Below are 19692 nucleotides of genomic sequence, written 5' to 3'. Positions count from 1 at the left end.
CCCGTCTCGGCCTCCCAAAGTGCTGGGATTACAGGCTTGAGCCACCGCGCCCGGCCAGAACTCTTATTCATTCCTGGTGAGAATGCAAAATGGTAGCCACTTTGGAAGACAATTTGGCAATTGCTTACAAAACTAAACATTCTCTTACCTTATGATCCAGCAATGATACTACTTGGTATTTATCCAAAGGAGATGAAAACTTATGTCCGCACAAAAAAACCTGCACACAGATATTTATAACAGCTTTTTCCATCACACTGGGGTGAGGGATGTTGATAATGGGGAAGGGCTATGCTTGTGTGAGGTCAGAAAGTGTATGGAAAATCTCTGGACATTCCTTTCCATTTTGCTGTGAATCTAAAACTGCTCTCAAAAAAAAGTTTAAATAATTTTTTAAAGCAATACTGTATTGTCATGTTTAACTCACTTACTTATTACAAGAAAACTATTCAACTAGTAAAAAGGTTATCTATAAGAAGCTTCTGTTTGTTGAAAAGATTGTTTCAAACATATTTAAACTTTGACTTTTAAAAGTATACAGCAACATTCAAGATAGCTAGACAGAATGCACTGCACTTTGGCAGGTTTTTAAATTCCTGGACTTACTGGCCTAAGGAAAGATGTGAACCATCCATGATTCAGAATTACAGGGAGAAATTGGGGCAGCCAGAACCTCATCCTCTTGTCCTGAAGGGAAAAGATATCTTGCTTGCGGTATCTAAGATTTGAATCTTAGAGAATATTCATGCATGGCTAGGAATTGGAATAATGGAGAAATCTTAATTCATGGGGAATTTTCTAATGAAGTTCCACCTCCATTTCCAGCCATTCTTCTTTAACAAATACATTTAGCGAAAAATACTACTAGTTGGGGAGAAACCAAATGGGTATGTGTAAATGTAGTGTCTCTCAGAGTGTGGACTTTAACCACCTTTAATTACATACATTTACGAGGATCTGTTGAAAATGCAGGTTCCTGGGCTTCACCCCAGTTGCTCTGAAATGAAAAAGGAGTCGGTTGGCGAAACTACATTTTGTTTCTCAGGTGATTCTTGTGTACTCTAATTCATATATTGGGTGATGTTATTTATTTAGTGGTTATTTATTTACCGGTTATTTATCATTTGGCAAAAAAATCCAGCAAAGACCCGCAAGTGACCTTTACACTTGACACAGGATTCCCTTCCGCGGCTGATGCTTTTTTTTTTTTTTTTCCCCCAAGAGGCGGGGAGTTGGCTGGGCGGGGCAGGGCGGGGAGGGGCGGGGAAGAATAGCCCTGAGCTGGGCGGGGCAGGGGGGAAGGGCCCTGGCCTTGTCGGGTGGAAGGTGAAGAGTTAATGGCTCCGCGCGCAGGCACTGCCCTCTGAACTGGAACAAAAAGCAACTTCCGGTTGGAGTCACTCGGCCAGGCGCCGGCGACCTGACGGGAGAGGGAGCGTAGCCGAAACCGTGAACTGTGTGAGTAAGAAACTTTGTGAAATGGTGTGTCCGAATCCATCAAGCACCGCGTCGGAGAATTTGCGTAAGCGAGAGGGACGCGCTGACAGTAGGGGCGCCGCAGGGAGAGAAGCCGAGGAGCAGCAGAGACAAAACAATTTGCAGTTTGGGGAGGGGTTTTGTGCGGGAGAAACCACGCGAGTTCTTCCCCCGGAGCGGACTCCTTGGCGGGGGGTTTCCGGGCCCGCGATGTCAGCATAGCATCATCGGCCCCTGCCCCAACGGCTTCATGGGAGGGACTCGTCCCGGCTGCTTTGCCCGGGAAATGGGGGTGGCAGGGCCTGCGGTGTGGAGGTGAGCAGTGGACCCGCCAGGAACATCCCCGACTTCCCTTCGAGAGAGGGACTGCCTCCTAGAATCAAGTAGTATTCTTTCGAAAACTTAATTGGTTCTTTCTGTTGTTTTCCCAAGGTGGTTGCACAATTCCGCTCTGCCTTCCTGTGGGGTGTCATCATAGCCTGGTCAATGAGAAGTTGGGTAACTTCCCAGAGGGTCACGGAGGGAGTGGGTGGCCAAGGCAAGAAGAACAGAAGCCAACTCCACCCACAGTGGGAACCCAGGCGTTAGGTGGAGTCCCCACGCCGGTATAAACTGACTAGCAACGAGTTACAGGCAAAAAAGCTGTGCTTGTCAAGAAGTAGAAAGAGGGGGAGGATAATCAGAGAAGAGCTGTGCTTTGATTATGCTATAACGAGCAAAAGTAAAGCAGCCTTGCTATGTAAAGTGGTGTTTATCTCACCTCACAGGACATGCTTTTGACAAGTTATAATAAGGGAGAGATGGTAGTAAAGGAAGTGAAGAAGCGACGTGAAATTGAAGGAAAAGGAAATGACCTGCCTCCTTACCGCAGTTGGAATACACAAACGAGAGGTAGTGGAGAAGCAAGCAGTGTATTCTGTTAAAAATTCTTGTGCCTCATTTGAGAGAGGAGGGATCCTCAAATAATACAACTTTGTGTAAAGCAGGAAGTGAAATCCTTCTCAGTCCTCTCCCTACTTGTAATCCAAGCCTTCCACATCTTTCCTGTATGTGCATAATCATGTTATTTTGCTTTCTTACATAGTTTATGTAAGAGATTATGCATACTGTTCTATAATCTGTTTCAGATTAAATACATATATATGGTGAAAGTCTTGCCATATGTAGCTCTATTTTATTGTAATGTCGGCGTGGTGTTGCATTGTGTAGATGTACCAAATTGTAATTAACTATTACTTACTATGTCCTGTCCGTATATATTGCCCAATATTCTTCAAAATTATCTATTTATCATTAGAATACAGATTAATTCTTTGTGAAATATATGGCAAATATTTTCAAGAATTATCAATGCTTTGGTTTAAAATGCGCAGGCTTTTTATCTCAGGAAAGATGGTAGTCCCCAGTCAAAAATTCTTAAAATCTTCTCCTGTTAATTCTCTTTTTATGATTTACTCATTAAAACATCCGAAAATGATTTTTGTATACTAAGATAAGGATTTTTTTGTTTTTATGACCGATCAGCCATTTTTCCTGAAATCATTTGTTGAAATCATTTCTCTCCCAACTGACTAGAAATACCTCCTTAATATAGTAAATTCTTATGTGTGCATGCATCTTTTCTTTAGACTCATCTGTTGCTTTAATAAATTGTTTCACTTGAATTTTCTAGGAAAACAATCATCTAATTATAATTATCTTATATCTTTCTTTCTTTGCTTTAGTGAATTGCTGGCTTCCCCAGAATAGTGGTAAATAGTAACAGTGGTTCTGGCCATCCTTTATCTTCTTAGTTTGGGGATTTTTTTACTATGTCATCATTAAATATGAAGTTACTATTAATTTCTAATAAATTCTATTAGGGAAGTTTCCTTTAATATTTGTAGCTCGTTATGATTTTTACAGAGAAGTGTTTGGATTGTATCTAAAGTCATTTTTGCAACTGGGGATTGGGGAGTGTCTATTGTATTAGATAGCACTTTGAGAACAATTTTAAGTAATAGATGTTGGGTGTTCATTTGGTGTGTATATATATTTCTTGTTGTGTTAAGATAATGTCTCTTCATTACTTCTTAATATTTTTATCAAGAATGGAAGTTGGATTTTGTCAAATGACTTTTTGACATCCATCATAACCTTTTATAGGTACTTTTCATCTTTGACCTAATAGGATAGTGAATTATTTTAGTATATTTCCAGTTTGTGAACCAATCTTACACATGGTCATGGTATAATATTTAAGTATATATTGGTTCCTTTGGTAACATTTTTATTTAAAATCAATAATTGAGATTCATTTTATACTCACCTTTTTCTGTTACTTTTGCTAGGTTTTGATACCAAGGTTGTGCTGGTTCCTAAAAAGAACTGGGCAGAGTTCCTCTTCCTCTGCTCTGATGTAGTTTAAATAGCCTAAGAACTCTGTTCTTTGAAGATCTGGAAGAATTCACTCATGAAACCATCTGGGTCTGATATTGTTCAGCAACAATAAGACAGCAACAATCCTCAGCAAAATGGTTCAGAACAAACAAAAACTCCTTTGTGTAAATACATTTGAATGAAAGAGTCTGAGACACCAGTAATGTCAAGAACTAAGAGCACCTGCTGTACTGCTGCTGGTTATTTCCCCCCTACACACAACTTTTTTTTCATGGGCAAGGAAAAATGCTGTAGGTAGGCTGAGGCTGTTAAGTAAAATGTCTTGCTGTTCTTTCTCTTCCCTTCTCCAGTTATGTTACAGAAGCAAGGGTATTGCTTTTACATGGGCAAGTTTTGTCTATGCCCTGAAAGAAACCAAGAGTGAAACTCAACTGGGAAAGCATCAGTTTCACTTTGTTGTCACTAGTTTCCCAATTTTGCCGGGAAATTTCTTACTTTAAAGGTAATAACCAAGCTGACATTTTACTGTAGCCAAATCCTACAGAGGGTTTCAAAATGAGTGGGTGAAAAAATATACAAGCTTAACATGCTTATACTTATTTAATATGAAGTGAAAAACATTAGCACGGTTCAGGTATGCACATGGTATGTGCACGCACATGGAGCAGTGCTGTCATCTAACAAAAGCCCACCTTTTTACTTGACTAATGGTTTACTGTTAATACATAGATAATAGTGTAAGTAATCTTTGATAGACTTTTATAAATGATTATTTCAAATGCTTTTTGATCACCTTCAACAATGACCTGAGACAGGTAATGTAATTTAGCAATTTGCATCTGTGAACTGTGGAGGATACCTACAGACACTCAAGTGTTACTTACAGTAGGATGCAGGCGTTATGTGAATGCTTGGGTATTATATTTCCATTTATGGGCTCTTATAGCAAAAATAATTGGGGACTTGCCCTATGATGAAGAAAGACTGCGTGTTTTTTAAAACCATACCCGTTGTCCAAAAGCAAATGGTAAATAAAAATAGCCTGTTGACATAAAGCTTTGCTATTTCAATGCTATGCATTAGCTGATTGACTGTTACTATTTATCCTTTTTGTTTCCTAACACCTTATAAGCATAAAATATTACTGTTTAATTGAAGTTCGTTTGTGTTCAGTTATGTAAAGCCCAGTTTTAGTTTCTATTTCCTGTAGGATTTATGCTGTGGCTGCCATTTCCCACCTGCTATCTCCTGTGCTTGCTGCCATGGTTTTGAATCATAAATACAGGGAAAGAGGAGGCTATTATTTAGATATGTAACAAAAATATCTTTATAGTTCAGAACGAAGATTATGTTTACCTTCAGGAAGGGATAACAGAATATGAAATGAACTACCTTTTCAGTGAGTGGTTAATTAATTTTCGAAGTCTTTTGAACTAAGTGCAGTATTTGGCCACTGTTCAAATAAGTTGAGGGATAACTGGTACCAAGCCCTCTGCAACTGAAAACAGGCTTTGGGACCTATGTAGTACATGTGTCACATTTTCCAATTCCTAATCTGTAAAAGCTTTTTAAATTGTGGTAAAATTCACACAACATAAAATTTACCATCTTAACCTTTTTAAAGTATATGGTTCAATAATGTTAAGTGCATTCACATTGCTGTGCAACCAAGAAAAACATTTTTAAAGGGACTTATTTTTCTTAAGGAAAAGAGTTTGGGAAGTAAATGATGGCAATTGTTTGTCTCATGGAAAATTTCCTGGACTGTAACTTTTTACCTTCAGAGATATATTCTCTATAAATGGTAATTATCAGTAGTAAGTTATGAGAGTAAACAGTTTGAGTACTAATGATCTATAATAGCTTTTACTTAACACCAATACTTTTTCTTTGCAAAAAGAAGGGTCTACTGAAAATAGGTTGCTAACATTGAAAACAAAGTATTTTAAGTCATTGCAGTAAGGAATTACTGGAAATTGAGTAGACAAAATTAATATGAGTTCCATTTTGATGGTTACTTAGCAAGTTGAAGTTATGGGAGTCTTTGAAATATTTGCAGTAGAATGAAGTATGGAGAATTGTTCTACTGAACAGCAAAACAACCCAATCAGGTAATAATTTTGCCAGAGAGTGACTTGCTATAAGGGACAGAAGTTAGAGACTTAGATTCTTTCAGAATAAAGGATGTTTTTTTTTATTGCTTGAAGAAAGATTTTTGGAATCAGCAAATCAACTGTTACTGTGAGAGATTTAAGTGGTTTTACTATTCATAACCATTTATCATATGGCATTTACTGGAATGTGATTTCATAACCTCAAGTATTTGGAATCCCAAAAGTAGAAATGCCTTTCCCTTTATATTGTTTCTCAACCTTTAAAAATCCATATTTCCTTTCTGATAAACATTAAAATTTCATAAATCCTAAAGGATTGTAATACGTGTTCCTTCCCATACAGTCCTACTCCTCCTCTACACCTTACTGACTATAGACTTTCTCTTCTAGTTCCCTCATCTGTGAATATTATGCACAGTCCTTCTTTATATGACTTATGTAATAGATTTTTAATATTAACTATTTTAAAATTGTATATCCTTCCTCCCCCATCTTCAGATTCTAACATTGCTCCTACTCAGAGGAGAGGACACCCCTTTAAGATTACTCAGTTGAGTACAGCCCACTGAGCAGTGCCGTGTCTATGTTCACCTCAGAGGAGGAGAACATCACATGCCTACTTTCCCTTTTGGTGTTACACTGTTTAGTTGCGCACTTAAACCCATAACATTTAATAAATAGTCTCAGAGAAAGAAGTATTACTGGAGAAAAAAAGGAAGTAAGGCAAAACTGAGACTCATGGGTGTGGTCTTTGACAGTGAAATCTTTTAGCTCTTGCAAGATCACATAGAAAATTTCACCAAGTTCTAACATCCAGCAAAATGGAGAACATGTACTGGGGAGCTTTGGGTTTAACCAGTGAGATTGTCTTGTTTATCCTGTTGCATTTAGCCTGCCAGCTTATGGAAAAATACAAAATTCAAATTCTAACACTGCTGGATTTTTGACATTTATGGTTTCTATTATATCAACTGCCTGGATGGAGCACAGAAACAGTGTAGTACAGTATGCTATGAGTATATTCATGCCCAAAGTTTACAACGTGGAAGGAGAATAGAAATGCAGGAAGTTAGTTGGGGAATTAGCTGCTTGTGTTATATAACTCCTTAAAAGTGGAAAATGATCATGAGTAACTGTGAGTAGTGACAGTTCTCTTCCATTTCCTTTCTTCAGCTAAGGAAAACACACTTAATATTTTTGAGTGTCTTTAAAGTTAATCTTCCTAACCATCCAAAAGAGAATATGTCTTGTTTATGTGTATATGCCATGTTGTTGACTGATTTTTTTGCTTTTTACTCCTGATGTGTTTTGTGGGTGAGGAGGCAAACATACAACTAAGATACAGAAAAGACAGGATGTAGTGGGGCACAGTGGCTTGACGCCTATAATCTCAAGTACTCAGAAGGCTGAGGTAGAAGGATTGCTTGAGGCGAGGAGTCCAAGCTGCAGTGGGCTATCATATTCTAGCCTGGGGGGACAGAGTGAAGCTCTGTCCCAAAAAAAACGAAAAGCCAAACAAAACAAAAACACAGAATGTGTCTTACATTCACTGATTCACCTCTTTATATGCTACAGTGGCAACTTTTCTGAAACAGGATATGAACTCTTATTCATAGCCCAAGGGGTTGGGAAAGGCTGGTGTCTTTCTTTTCTAGGGCAAAGTGGAAGGGGTAGCAGTTAATCAAGGTGATTTCCTTTCCCCATCCTGAAACTGCTTTAGATTTGAGTTGGTCTCTCACCACAAGTGTGAACTGTGGCAGAACATTTACCCAGAAACAGAATAGGCTCAGCAGTCGGGGAAACCCAGCAGAGGGGCCTTGCCTGCCTCCCAAATTACTCACACTTATCTCTACCACCTACAAAAAAAGTAGACCTTACTAAAGAATTACTATTCATCCTGGGGCCAAGATGGCGAAAATACTACCTTTAAGCCTTTGATTTTCTTCAAACGTGGAATCCCAATGTATATATACATAACTGATCAAAGCTCAGATGTTCTGGTTGAACAGGCAGTTAGAGGTGGAACATCGTTTGGCTTATACACTTTCAGCCTCAGTGCAGCTCCAGAAGCACCATTACTTACCCTTGATTACTACTTTCTTTATCCAGGATTGGTTGGCTGTCATTTGGCAGCATAATAATGGCTGCCAAAGACAACAGACTTAAGATACTGTATCTATTATCAAACTAAAGAAACTGAGGCAAATTTAATATGGGGAGTTTATTCGGGTAAAGGTTGAGAACAGCTGCCTTGGACACACTTCCAGGTTGCCTTGGGGAGTGTTCCATTCGGCCCTTGTTGCAACCAGGTTTTTAAAGGCAAAAGAGGACAAGGAATGGGCTGATGCTAAGTTATTTGATAGGAATTCTCACTGGTTTACAGAAATAACATTGATTAGTGATTATACATTGTTGAACTATATGGTATGAGTTTTGGTATCTCATGTATGGCATTTTATGGCTGCTTGGCATCACATAGTAGGTAGCTTCAAGAGGGTCATTTAGTTCACAGGGGAGAGTGATGTGTGACTGCTGTCACCCACTCACATTTCAGTGCCTCTCTGGGCCTGATAATTAAAAGGGGTTTGCACTCCTCACATTAAAAGTTTTTATTTCTCACTATGAGATAAGGAGGGAAGTTCATTTTAAAAGGGGTGGAGGAATAAGGAGAATTAAAGAACCAGTACAGAAGATTCAAAACCCAGATAGAAGTCCCAGACAGGAATACAAAAGGAAAGAAATTGCCCCAAAAAATTTTCAAGAAAATTTCCAAGAACTGAAGGAGGAATTTCCAGGTTGAAAGGGCCCACCAAGCACCTATTGCTATGATATAGTCCATGGCCAGGTATGGTCCGGAAATTTCAGAATCCTAGGGACAAAGAGAAAAGAAAATCCTAATATTTTTCAAAGAGAAAAAAATCGGTTAAGGCTAGGCACGGTGGCTCATGCCTGTAACCCAAGCACTTTGGGAAGCCAAGGCAGGCAGATCACCTGAGGCTGGGAGTTCAAGACCAGCCTGGCTAACATGGTGAAACCCCATCTACTAAAAATACAAAAATTAGCTGGGTGTGGTGGCGCACGCCTGTAATCCCAGCTACTAGGGAGGCTGAGGCACAAGAATTGCTTGAATCCTAGAGGTGGAGGTTGCAGTGAGCCGAGATCGCGCCATTGCACTCCAGCCTCGAGCAGCAGAGTGAGAATTATCCAAGATCAGGAATCAAAATGGATCTGATCCTCAACAAAAATAAACAGAAGCTAGAAGATAGCCTAGCAAAGCTTTCAGAATTCTGAGGAAAAATTACTTCCAACCTAGAACTCTTAATCTAGCCAAACTATCAGTTAAGTCAGAGGGTAAAGATATTTTAGTTATGCAAAGCCGCAAAAAATTTACTTCTCAAACACTTTCTTAGGAAGCTGCTAGAAGATTTGCGTCACCACATGGGGATATAAAACAAGGAAAGATTTAGGAGACTGAAAATGAGGGATTCAATTAGAGAAAGAGATGGACAAAGGGTATCCCCAAATTCAAGGTTAAGAAGGTCCCAAGATGAAGGCTTTCCATCAGGCATAGAGAGCAACTGGTCTAGATTGGAGCAAACCAGAAAGCTTACAGAGTGATTCCTCTAAAGAGATAGAATACCTGAAGTGTCTCAATGTGTTGAGGAGTTGTATTAGTGATAATAGGAAACAAAGCAAACAAAAATTTTCAGGGAAAAAAATTTTCAGGAAAGGAAAAGCATCCATGGTATATTGTATTGTTCAGCAGTGAATAGCATTACATAGTAATAAGAAAGTAAAAGCTGAATGCTAATCTAATGAAAAATTAGAAACAACTGTATTGGGGAAATGGGGAGAATAGGAGGTAGGGAATGTTTAAAGAGAACTGAATCCTAATTTTCCATGATGGGGAGACAAAAACTGAAAAATCAGTGGTGGCCATGTTACATGTTATTTAGAGATACAGAGATAAATACAAAAAAGAATTAGTCAAAAGAATTGTTGTCAAGGTGAAGCAGGAAATAGGGAGGGGAAAGCAGAGAACTACCGTTTTTCTTGTAGAACTGCTCAACTCATTAAGATACAGGTATGTATAGCTCTGATTAAAATAATAACTAAATTAGAGGGGAGAGAGCTAGAGATTGTGCTGTAGCAACAGAGACCTAGATTTATCTAGTTCTTCTATTTTCTAATTCTGTGCCTTATGCAACTTATTTACCCTTTTGAAGCTCAGTTTTGGAGTTCAGTTTCCTCCTTGTAAAGGGAAGACAATATATGCTTCTGCAGAGGGAAGATTAAAAATGAGTTAGTTTTATGTAAAGCACCTGCAAATAGATACTTGTTCCTACCCCAACTCCAGTGCTTCCCATGATCAAATAGGGAACTACCTTCTTCATTGTTGGGATGATTGCCATTCAAACAGAAGACTGAGATTGTCCTTCTGATCCATGACTCTTTGTACGTCTTTGAATTAAAGGCATGTCTTTGAGATCTATCTTGTCTCTCAACTATCTGTAGATAGTTTGAGAATTTAAATAAAATTAGGATGATTAGATTATTGATAGGGGGAACACCAAGTTAAAAGTGTCATTGCTACTTAGTGGGAGATGGGCTATGGTCAGTCAAATTTCTCAACAAGACCTTCAGTGCAAATGCCATTAGTAGAGAAAACATTTGTCATACAAGTTGATGAGTTGTGGAAGTTTTATGGAACCAAGATCAATAAAGTGCTATTGCTCTGGGCCATCTGCCAAAGTATCAAAATACCATTATTTATTTATTTGAGAAAGTCTTCTACCTTAGCAACTGCTATTTTTGTCCCTAAATTCTATATACTTCTTATAGAATAATTAAAAAAGCAGATCACTATGGGAAAAAAGGCAACTTTATGAAAGTCTGTTTCCCTTCGTTGGTGCATATTTGTGTAGTGTTTTATAGTGCTTTCCAAACTATGACTTGACCCTGTATGGCAGTAATTTTAAATTTATCTTACATCTCCCCCCTGTACAAAATTAGATCCAGGAGTCTTGGACAGGGTTTGGTAATGTATTTTTTAAAACCACCGTGGATGATTCTAATGTGCTGACAGGTTGTGAACCAATGTCCTATAACCTGACTCTACCCCAAGATTCTAAATTGGGAGAGATGGGGGAACAGAGGTCCATAGAAAGGTTAAATGACTTGTTTATTCTCACCCATCACCAAGCCTGTCTAGACTGGACATGTATTGTGTACTTCAACTCTGATTTTATCTTCAGTTGACTAGGCTTTTTAATTTAGAGAATCTAATCTAAATTGCCTTAACAGAGAAATTAGTACATTTTACACAAGATGTGGTATAGTTAAAAATTTGGTTTGCAATCTTTATTTTATGGTGTCTTTTATTTTTTTCCAGAGACAAAAGGAAGTGAAACAACAAATCTGAGTTTCTAATCAACTATTGCTTCCCCACAGTAGGGTGGCACAGCAAGTGTTAAGATTTACTAGGTCTGAATATTCATATTTGAGGTAAACTGATGTGGCCTTGAAAAGGGTAGAAAGTTGGGTAATTTTGGCACAGATGCAAGTTTGAAAGGTTGGTCTGTTGGGCTGCCCAGGGATTTTTGTAGGCTTCTCTTCAGTCTGAAGGAGAGAACTTGTTGCATGGTACTGGATTAAAAATATTAGATCTGATTTTAAGCTAATATTTTAAAGTCATACCCTAAACATCTTCAGAATAACTGAAAATGGAGATCTGGAAATCTCTGAAACCTTATTTATTTTTTTATTCAAGTTCTCACAATTACTTCTAATAAAACAAGTTGTGACTTGCAAATCCAACAGCCTGTAGGTGTCCTCAGGGAAATTAAAAACAAGGGATATGAAGAGCTGTAGAGCCCTGTGCCAGTGGTTAAGAGCACAGAGTAAAGCTTTATAATTATGTAGGTTTTTGCCTGTTCCTATTTATCGTTGGTAATGTTCTCAAGGCTAAATGGCTGCTCAGCTATTTTAAATTGTGATTTAAAGAGAATTTAGGCCCTTTTGTGAAAAGGTCCTCTATCTCTTGAAATTTCAACTCTTTTTTCATAGAAGAGCTCTCTTCCTCCATAGTGGTTTCTTCTGATACAGTAAATGACTCGGATAATGGAGGGGCAGCCAACCCGTTAACTCATAAGATTTTAACTACTTCTCTTTCAAAACAACTTTACCATTTATGAATCTTCTGCAGCCTGTGACTTCTCTTACATTATTGTCTTGTGTTTTAGGGGACCTTTTTGAGATTACTGAAAATATTTTTTTTCAAACTTTTCTGGTTAAGACCAGAAGATAGATACAAACTCTACCACTCTTTTGAAAAATCATTAGTACTACCTTATTATTTATTTATAAATCTGGTAGAGTAGAAGATACTTAAGGAAAATCTTGCATTCAAATACTCTGCCAGAGTTGTTTTTCCTGTTATTTAACAGCGTATAAAGGTTAACAAAGCAGAGCATTAGATAACATTTCTACATCTTTTATTAATAGTCTTTCTACATAAAATAACAGACATAAAGTGTCATACACTATTTTATGCATTTTCTAGTTTTCCTTCTGACCTCCTTCAAATGAATAATAAGTGGGCCTGTCCTCTTTTTTGGTTTATATTTGATAGGAAAAACATGTACATCTTGTGCTATAAGGTGGTGCAATAATGCATATTGCTTTTCTCTATTGTTTTCTTTTCAAAAATGTAGGTTTTTTTCTGCTTTTTTTTTTTTTTTTTTGGTAAAATGATTTTGGCCTAATTGGCCATCCAAGGATGTACTAGTATCAGGGGACATTAAAAACAAGTCTTCAAGAATACAAACAATAGGGAAGGCATAGTTAGTCTTCATTTTTTCCTATAGATAATTATACAGTTGTTGCTTTTTTCCTCTTTATTATGATGTCTTTTCTAGCACTGTTGTCCAAAATTGGATTCAGTATCTTCCCTCTCCTGAAAATTTTCTTTCTGTCTCTTTATGTCTGGCTATCACCACTTTCTATTGGATGTTTTGAAAAATAATGGCGGGCGAACCATCTGCAACAAAATCACCTGAGGCACTGTGCTAATTAAAATGTAGATTCTGAGGTCCCATTTCAGGCCAACTGATTTGCAGTCACAGGTACCTGAATTGCTGCCCTCTTGTCTATTGTGCACATCCAGTCGGCCATCAAATCCTGTTAATTCTACTCTTGAAATGTCTGTTGAATCCACTCATCTTTATTTCCCCTGCTCTAGTTCAAACCCTCATCTTTTACCTGGAATACAGCAATAGTTGCCTGTGGTGTAGCCTCACTTTGTCTCCCTTACTAGTTTGTAGTCTGTGCTGTTATCTGTTCTGTCTTTCTAAAATATGTCTATCATCTCCTTGAAAACCTCTCATTACTCCTTGTGTCAACATGTTAAGGACTAAATTTCTTAGAGTGACATTCGAGGTCTGCTATAGTCTAGCCATAACAGTCTGCTGCATGTGGTTTATGTGGTCAGTGTACTCTACAGCTCTATGGGATGCCATTCCAATCATGGTCTTTACGTATGGTCTTCCCTAGGATTTTTGTAGTACAGCACAGTCATATGTGCTGACCCTGTCTGTAGCTTATTTTGGCACCCTCACCTCTGTATCATCTCTGCACACATGCTAGACTTGCATAAACAGAATACTCACTCCCATCACTAAATGCACCATACTAACGACTCCTCAGGGCCTCTGCTCTTTCAGAATGAATGTACTTTCCCCATTCATTCTCTACTAGTTGAAACTCTTCTCATCTTTCGGGAGCCGGTTTAAGTGTCAGATCCTCTGTGAAGCCTTCCACAATCCTTCTTATTTTAATTCTTCCTTCTATTGAGCCTTTATCTTGTTTATACCTTTTGCTTAACAGTTTTCTTCTTCTTTTTAGGTAAAACTTTGAATGAAATGCATAAATCTCTAGTGAACCATTGGGTGAGGTCCTGCAAATGATTATACCTGTGCTACCCAGACCTCTATGAAGATGTGCCCAGACCTTTTTTTTTAAACATTTATAATTGACCTTTTGGCTAATTAGTTTCATGTGTGTCTGCCTCACTCAATTATAAGCTTTAATTGGAGAAAAAGGCAAAGACCATGACTGTTTTTCTGTTTCCCAGGGAGAAAAGGAGTGCCTACTGTGTGTTCAACACTGAACCAGTCTTGAATGTTGTATCAATCAGGATACAGCTCAGTTAGTTCCTCCTTTAGAGACCCACAAAGCAGTAGTTAAACAAGTGTTGCCTGCATCACAGTGTTCCAGGTGGCTTGTCACCATGACATTCCATCCAACTGGGGAAGAAAAAAAGGTGAAAGGGAAAACTTGTTATGGAAGTTACACCCATTTGCCAATGACTAGCACATAGTCACTTGACCACACGAGCTAAAAATCAGAAGTATTCGTACTATAAGAGAAGGGGAGAATGGATATTGAGGAACAAATAACATCTTTTATATATGGTCTCACTTAAGTTTTACTTTTTACTGTATATATGGTCTCAATTTTTATTGTAACCCTACAAACTATGTATGATATGCAAACTGATGTTCAGAGTTCAGTAAAGGGCTAGGAAATTGCAGATCTTGGGTCTGAATTTAAAGCCTGTATTTTTTTTCACTCTACTTAGTAAAGTGTTTAGGAGGAAATATATAAACGTTATTGAATAAACAAAAGTCACAGTAATTTTCACAGTATTATTTGTAATCACATATTTTTCATATCACATATTTTTACAGTATCATATCATCTCTTTACTTCCAGGACACTCTATATAACTTTACTCTTTGCTTCTCACCATTCTGAAATGAAATGCCCTAGCAACTGGTTTGCAATCAAGGCTTAATTTGTAACATAAATTAAGACAAAGCACCTACTCTTTTTAAATATATGATATCATTTATGAGCAAAAGTTTTTGTGCTCTGTATAGTTTGGTAATGCTATACAATTATAAAGTTAAAGGAAACTCTATTATCCAAACTCTTTGTCTTAATAACAAAGAAAATCAAGGCTGCAGAACTTGCCCTTTCTTTCATTTCCGCCCCTACTTGCTTTCAGGCATGGTGGGAAAAGCTTTAGCCTGATCTGTCATGTTTATAGTAACCATCATTGTTATGCTTAAGAATTGTCTCAGGTTTGTATGGTTGTCCTGATCAGGACAATCAACCTGAGCAATGCATAAGAAATGCATATAATCCTGGGCCTGTTTTAGTAAAGAATTGATATTATTTAATATTAAAAACATCCTTATCGCAGTGGGAAACCTGTTTGAAAAAGGATGACTGCCATTTGATAATTAAATAAAAGGAATGGGTAAGATCATTCCCACCTATATTTCAAAATCCTATTCAAATACCACCTACCTCTCAAAGCCTTTCCTAAACTTCATAAATAGATGAACTTTCCTCTCCAAACTCTATAACCTTTTGGATATCTTAGAATAGTCACCTACTGTATGCTTCAAGTTACAGTTAATGGTACCTTCTTGGGAGGAGATTTCATGTCTGTTTTGTTCTCACGGCATCAGTGGTATCCAGCACACTTCTGCTCATAGTTGGCACAAAATATTTTATCAAATAAGCATATTAACCATAACACCCTGGGAGAGCACTTTGCAGCTGGCTTTAATGAACAATCTTTGAACTAACAATTTTAAAGATTTAATCTAGTTTATAACACAGCTTTATAGCTATAGATAAATCATTTAAGCATTCTGAGCCTTATCAGTCAAACAGGAATATTAATATGTAATAGGAAATGAAGAATTGGTGAAAATATTTTGTGAAAGAAACATAACTTTAAGATAGTACGATATCTGAATCCCTTGCTGTTCCCCATATGGTGCCTTACACATAATAAGCCAGCAAATACTTTGTTCTAATTGAATGGTAATGGGATATATTTTATTAAAATCAAAGCTTTGTTAGGGCTGGGAAGCTTTACCAAAGGAAGGGAAAATTATCTTTCTTGCTCATGCTGCCTCCCCTACTCCAGGACAGTTTCATTATTGAACCAAGGGATCAATGAAAGAGGAAGCAGGGATTTTCCTGGTGTTTCTTCATGGACAGGCACACCATGGTCAATCACTGGGCTGGAGAGGTGGGACAAGAACCTGCTGCCCTCAGTTTTGCTTGTCTGAACCACTGGTCTGGGTAGGAAAAAAGGAATTACTGCTAGAGGGACAACAGTGGGTAGATGAGAGTATCCACGCTCCAGAAGAATTGCAGGGGACAAGATTGGGATGGTGATTTGCATTGAGCTAACCCTGCTACCTTCTGGGATTTCAGATGTTTTTTCTCATGTAATGGAAGGAAACCAGCAAACCAAATCCAGAAATAGAGCAAAACCCTAATTACGAGAGTGTTTTCAAGGGAGAGGTTGCTGTAGCAGTCTCCTGGGTTTGGAGAATGAGCTTAACCATGAGATTTAGGTGTGAGCATGTTTACTATAAATATAAAGCATTCTCCTGGAGTCTGGCAAATATTGCGGAAGGGGTACTGAAATGTAATTGAAATGTAGCTGCCTCTTAAATTAATTTTATACTTAACAAATGCTAAAAATAAATAAAGAAACAAGTGGCTTTAAAGTTCAGGGTGTTAATATTTGAAATCTGTCCATTTTAATTAGCTGAGTCCCAGAGACTTTCCTTTTACTCTGGTCTATGTTGCTGATCTAACACCTAATTCCCTTCTTGGTTGTGAAATAGGAATTAAAAGTATCATTTACTTATTTGTATCAACCTGGAACTTATTTCTTCAGCATACATTCTTATTTCAGGAAATAGGATGCATCTGTGTGGAATTTACTCAGTAGCTCCTCTCTTAGTGCCATTTGTGTAATCTAATGCAAGGACCTGAAGTGATGGCTCCACATGATTTACCTGCATATGATGCAGCTATTTTTAGTGCTGCATTTACATTTTTAAAAACAAGAATGCATCTTGTTGATGGAGCAGACATGCATTTTTAACTCATAAACTCAAGAACTGTAGAACAAGAAAGTTTCTTAGAAATTGAGTCCAAACACCTTTTTGTACTGAAGAAAAGGAAACTTTGGTCCCAAAAGATTTAGTGGCCGTTAACTAAGGGTCAGTCAGTAATAGAACAAAGCAAGGAACTAGATGGATTTCCAGGTCAAGGCCCTTATTTGTCCCAGATCTAAAAGTACAGGTGTGGTTTACATTGACAATTTTTCATGACATGCAGTTTTTTAAGGCTTTTTAACTTAGCCACTTAGCTACTTAAAACCTCTAACTTCTGTATTAGTATATTATAGTATATTATAGTCCCTGTGACTGCCTATACTTATTCTTTCCTCTTTGCATATTTATTTTTAATCTCATATATTTTTTGTAAGTAGCCTTTGTATGTTTCTGAATGAAGCAGTGTCTAAAATACTCAAAATGGTGCTTTTTATTAATGCTAATTGCTTATGTTTCCATATTGTCTATGTCTGGGCAGAGATCCTAGCAATGTTAATTATCCTAACAAGATTTCAACTTTTTCATCTGTCAGAGATAGCAGTAGAAACTAACTTCCTAAGTGGAATGCATAGAGTTGCCATTTCTTCAGTTTTTCAGAAAGTAATGACATTGTTATCCAAAACCCTGGAATTGTTTTTATTGAACCTGGTAAATTACTTAAATTTACCAGGTATCTTAAAATGAAAAACTTTGGCTGAAAGATTACTTGCATGTGGGTATTTAAAAGAACATTGTGATTTATGATCAGTTGATTTTTGGCAAGGGTGCCAAGGCTATTCAGTGGGAAAAGAATAACCCTTTCAACAAATAGTGCCAGGACAATCGGCTAACCTCATGCAAAAGAATGAATCTGGACCCCTACCTCACACCTTATACAACATTAACCCACTATGGATCAAAGACTTTAATATAAATTATAAACTTATTAAAAAGAAACAGTTGAAAATCTTCATGACCCCCTAGATTAGGCAACAGTTCCTTAGATATGACACCAATAGTACAAACCACAAAAGAAAAAAATAGGTAAATTGGACTATATTAAAATTAAAGACATTGTGTGTCAGAGGACACTATCAAGAAGTAAAAAGGCATCTGCAGAATGGGAGAAAATACTTACAAATCGTATTGGATAACAGTCTAGTTTCTAGAAAATATAAAGAACTTTTAAAATTTAACAATAAAAAGAGAAATAACCCACTTACTACAAGTGGACACAGGGTTTGAATGGATACATTGCCAGAGATACACAAATGGCCAATAAGCTCATGGAAAGATGCTCGTCATTAGGGAACTGCAAATCAAAACTTTGATAGGGTACCCCTTCACACCCACTAGGATGGCTGTAATTTTTTAAATGGACTATAAGAAGTATTGGTGTGGATGTGGAGAAATTGGAACCCTTATACATTGCTAGTGGAAATGTAGAATGGTACAGCTTCTGTGGAAACTGGCAGTTCCTCAAAAAGTTAAACATGGAATGACCATATGACTCAGCAGTTTCACTTCTAGGTGTATATCTGAAAATACTGAAAACATGTTCATACAAAAATGTATACACAGATGTGCACAGTAGCCTTATTCATAGTAGCCAAAAGGTGGAAACAACTCAAATGTCCATCAACTGAGGAATAAACAACATGTTGCATATCCATACAATGGAATATTATTTAGCCATAAAAAGGAGTCAAGTACTGTTACATGCTACATCATGGATGAACCTCAGAAACATTATTCTTTCTGAAAGAAGCCAGACACAAAAAGCATGTATTGTATTATTCTATTTATATGCAGTATCAAAAATAGGTAAATTCATAGAGACAAAAAAAAAAAGATTAATGGCTACCAGGAGATGGGGGAAGAGGAGGATTGGGACTAACTTAATAGGTATGGACTATTTTCGGGAGGGTGATTAAAATGTTCCAGAATTAGATGATGGTGATGATTGCACAACATAATGAATATTCTAAAAAATACCAAACGGTACACTTTAAAATAGTGGATTTTATACTATATGAATTGTATCTCAATTGAAAATGTGAAAATTTTAAAAGTGTGCCTAAAGATATAACAAAAGATGTTAGGACAGATTAGAGACTGAAATTTTGAAGAATTTTCAGAAATATGAAATAACTTGGTACCCAATATAACTGATAGAGAACTTTGTCTAGTCTGTGGCTTTTAGAGGATTAACAGAAAGGTCCTGTGTTGTGGTTTTTACAGTTGGACAGGAAGAATCGGAGTCATTAGTTAGCCTTCTGCTCAGAGCAAAGGAATGTCATTAAGAGATGTTAGGCAAACTGAGATTATAAAACCAAATTACCTCCACTGAGCAAATCACCTGTATTCAGAAACAGCAGGGAAGTTAGAAAACTAATAGGTATTGGGGGTAGGACTGAAGGGATGTGATTTTTCTTTTTTAATGTATAATGCAACAGCAACTCTCCCTAGATTTTGTGCTAAAATAAGAACATTTTCACACATTTTAATTGCTCTGTGATAACAACAGTGTGAACTCCATCCACAAAAATTTATTATCTATTTAATTTTGCTCTAATTTCAGTGTAGCAAGAATTCACATCGTAAGTGGGAATAAGAGTCCATTTAGTAAAACGAAATCCCTTCCCACATTGCTGATCCTATTGTACATTTCCATAATAAAGAATTTAAAATGGCCTTTTATATTTTCTCATTTTTAGGTTAAGTTTATAGATTACTATTCTCAAAGTAGCATC

The 19692-nt window shown here is 37.2% G+C and overlaps 1 protein-coding gene across 3 annotated transcripts in view; it reads left to right on the top strand.

Annotated features, from left to right (window-relative positions):
* TANK (TRAF family member-associated NFKB activator) overlaps window positions 1–19692 on the top strand; it is a 106229-nt gene that overhangs the window by 28415 nt on the left and 58122 nt on the right. Inside the window, exon 1 of one of the 3 annotated variants that reach the window (XM_011947106.1) lies at window positions 1268–1458. The exons of 1 other annotated variant lie outside the window; for it this stretch is intronic. Coding sequence is in view for 1 of the 2 variants with exons in the window: in XM_011947105.1 (XP_011802495.1) it covers window positions 1727–1791 (65 nt within the window). In the remaining variant the exon portion in view is untranslated. Of the gene's footprint in view, window positions 1–1267; window positions 1459–1700; window positions 1792–19692 lie in introns of those variants that run through there. One more of the 3 variants, XM_011947105.1, reaches the window with a different exon arrangement.

Source organism: Colobus angolensis, unplaced genomic scaffold (genome assembly GCF_000951035.1).
Source record: "Colobus angolensis palliatus isolate OR3802 unplaced genomic scaffold, Cang.pa_1.0 Scaffold259, whole genome shotgun sequence".
Taxonomy (NCBI): domain Eukaryota; kingdom Metazoa; phylum Chordata; class Mammalia; order Primates; family Cercopithecidae; genus Colobus; species Colobus angolensis.
Note: the sequence above shows the minus strand (reverse complement) of the source record. Positions and strands in the feature narration are given on the sequence as shown.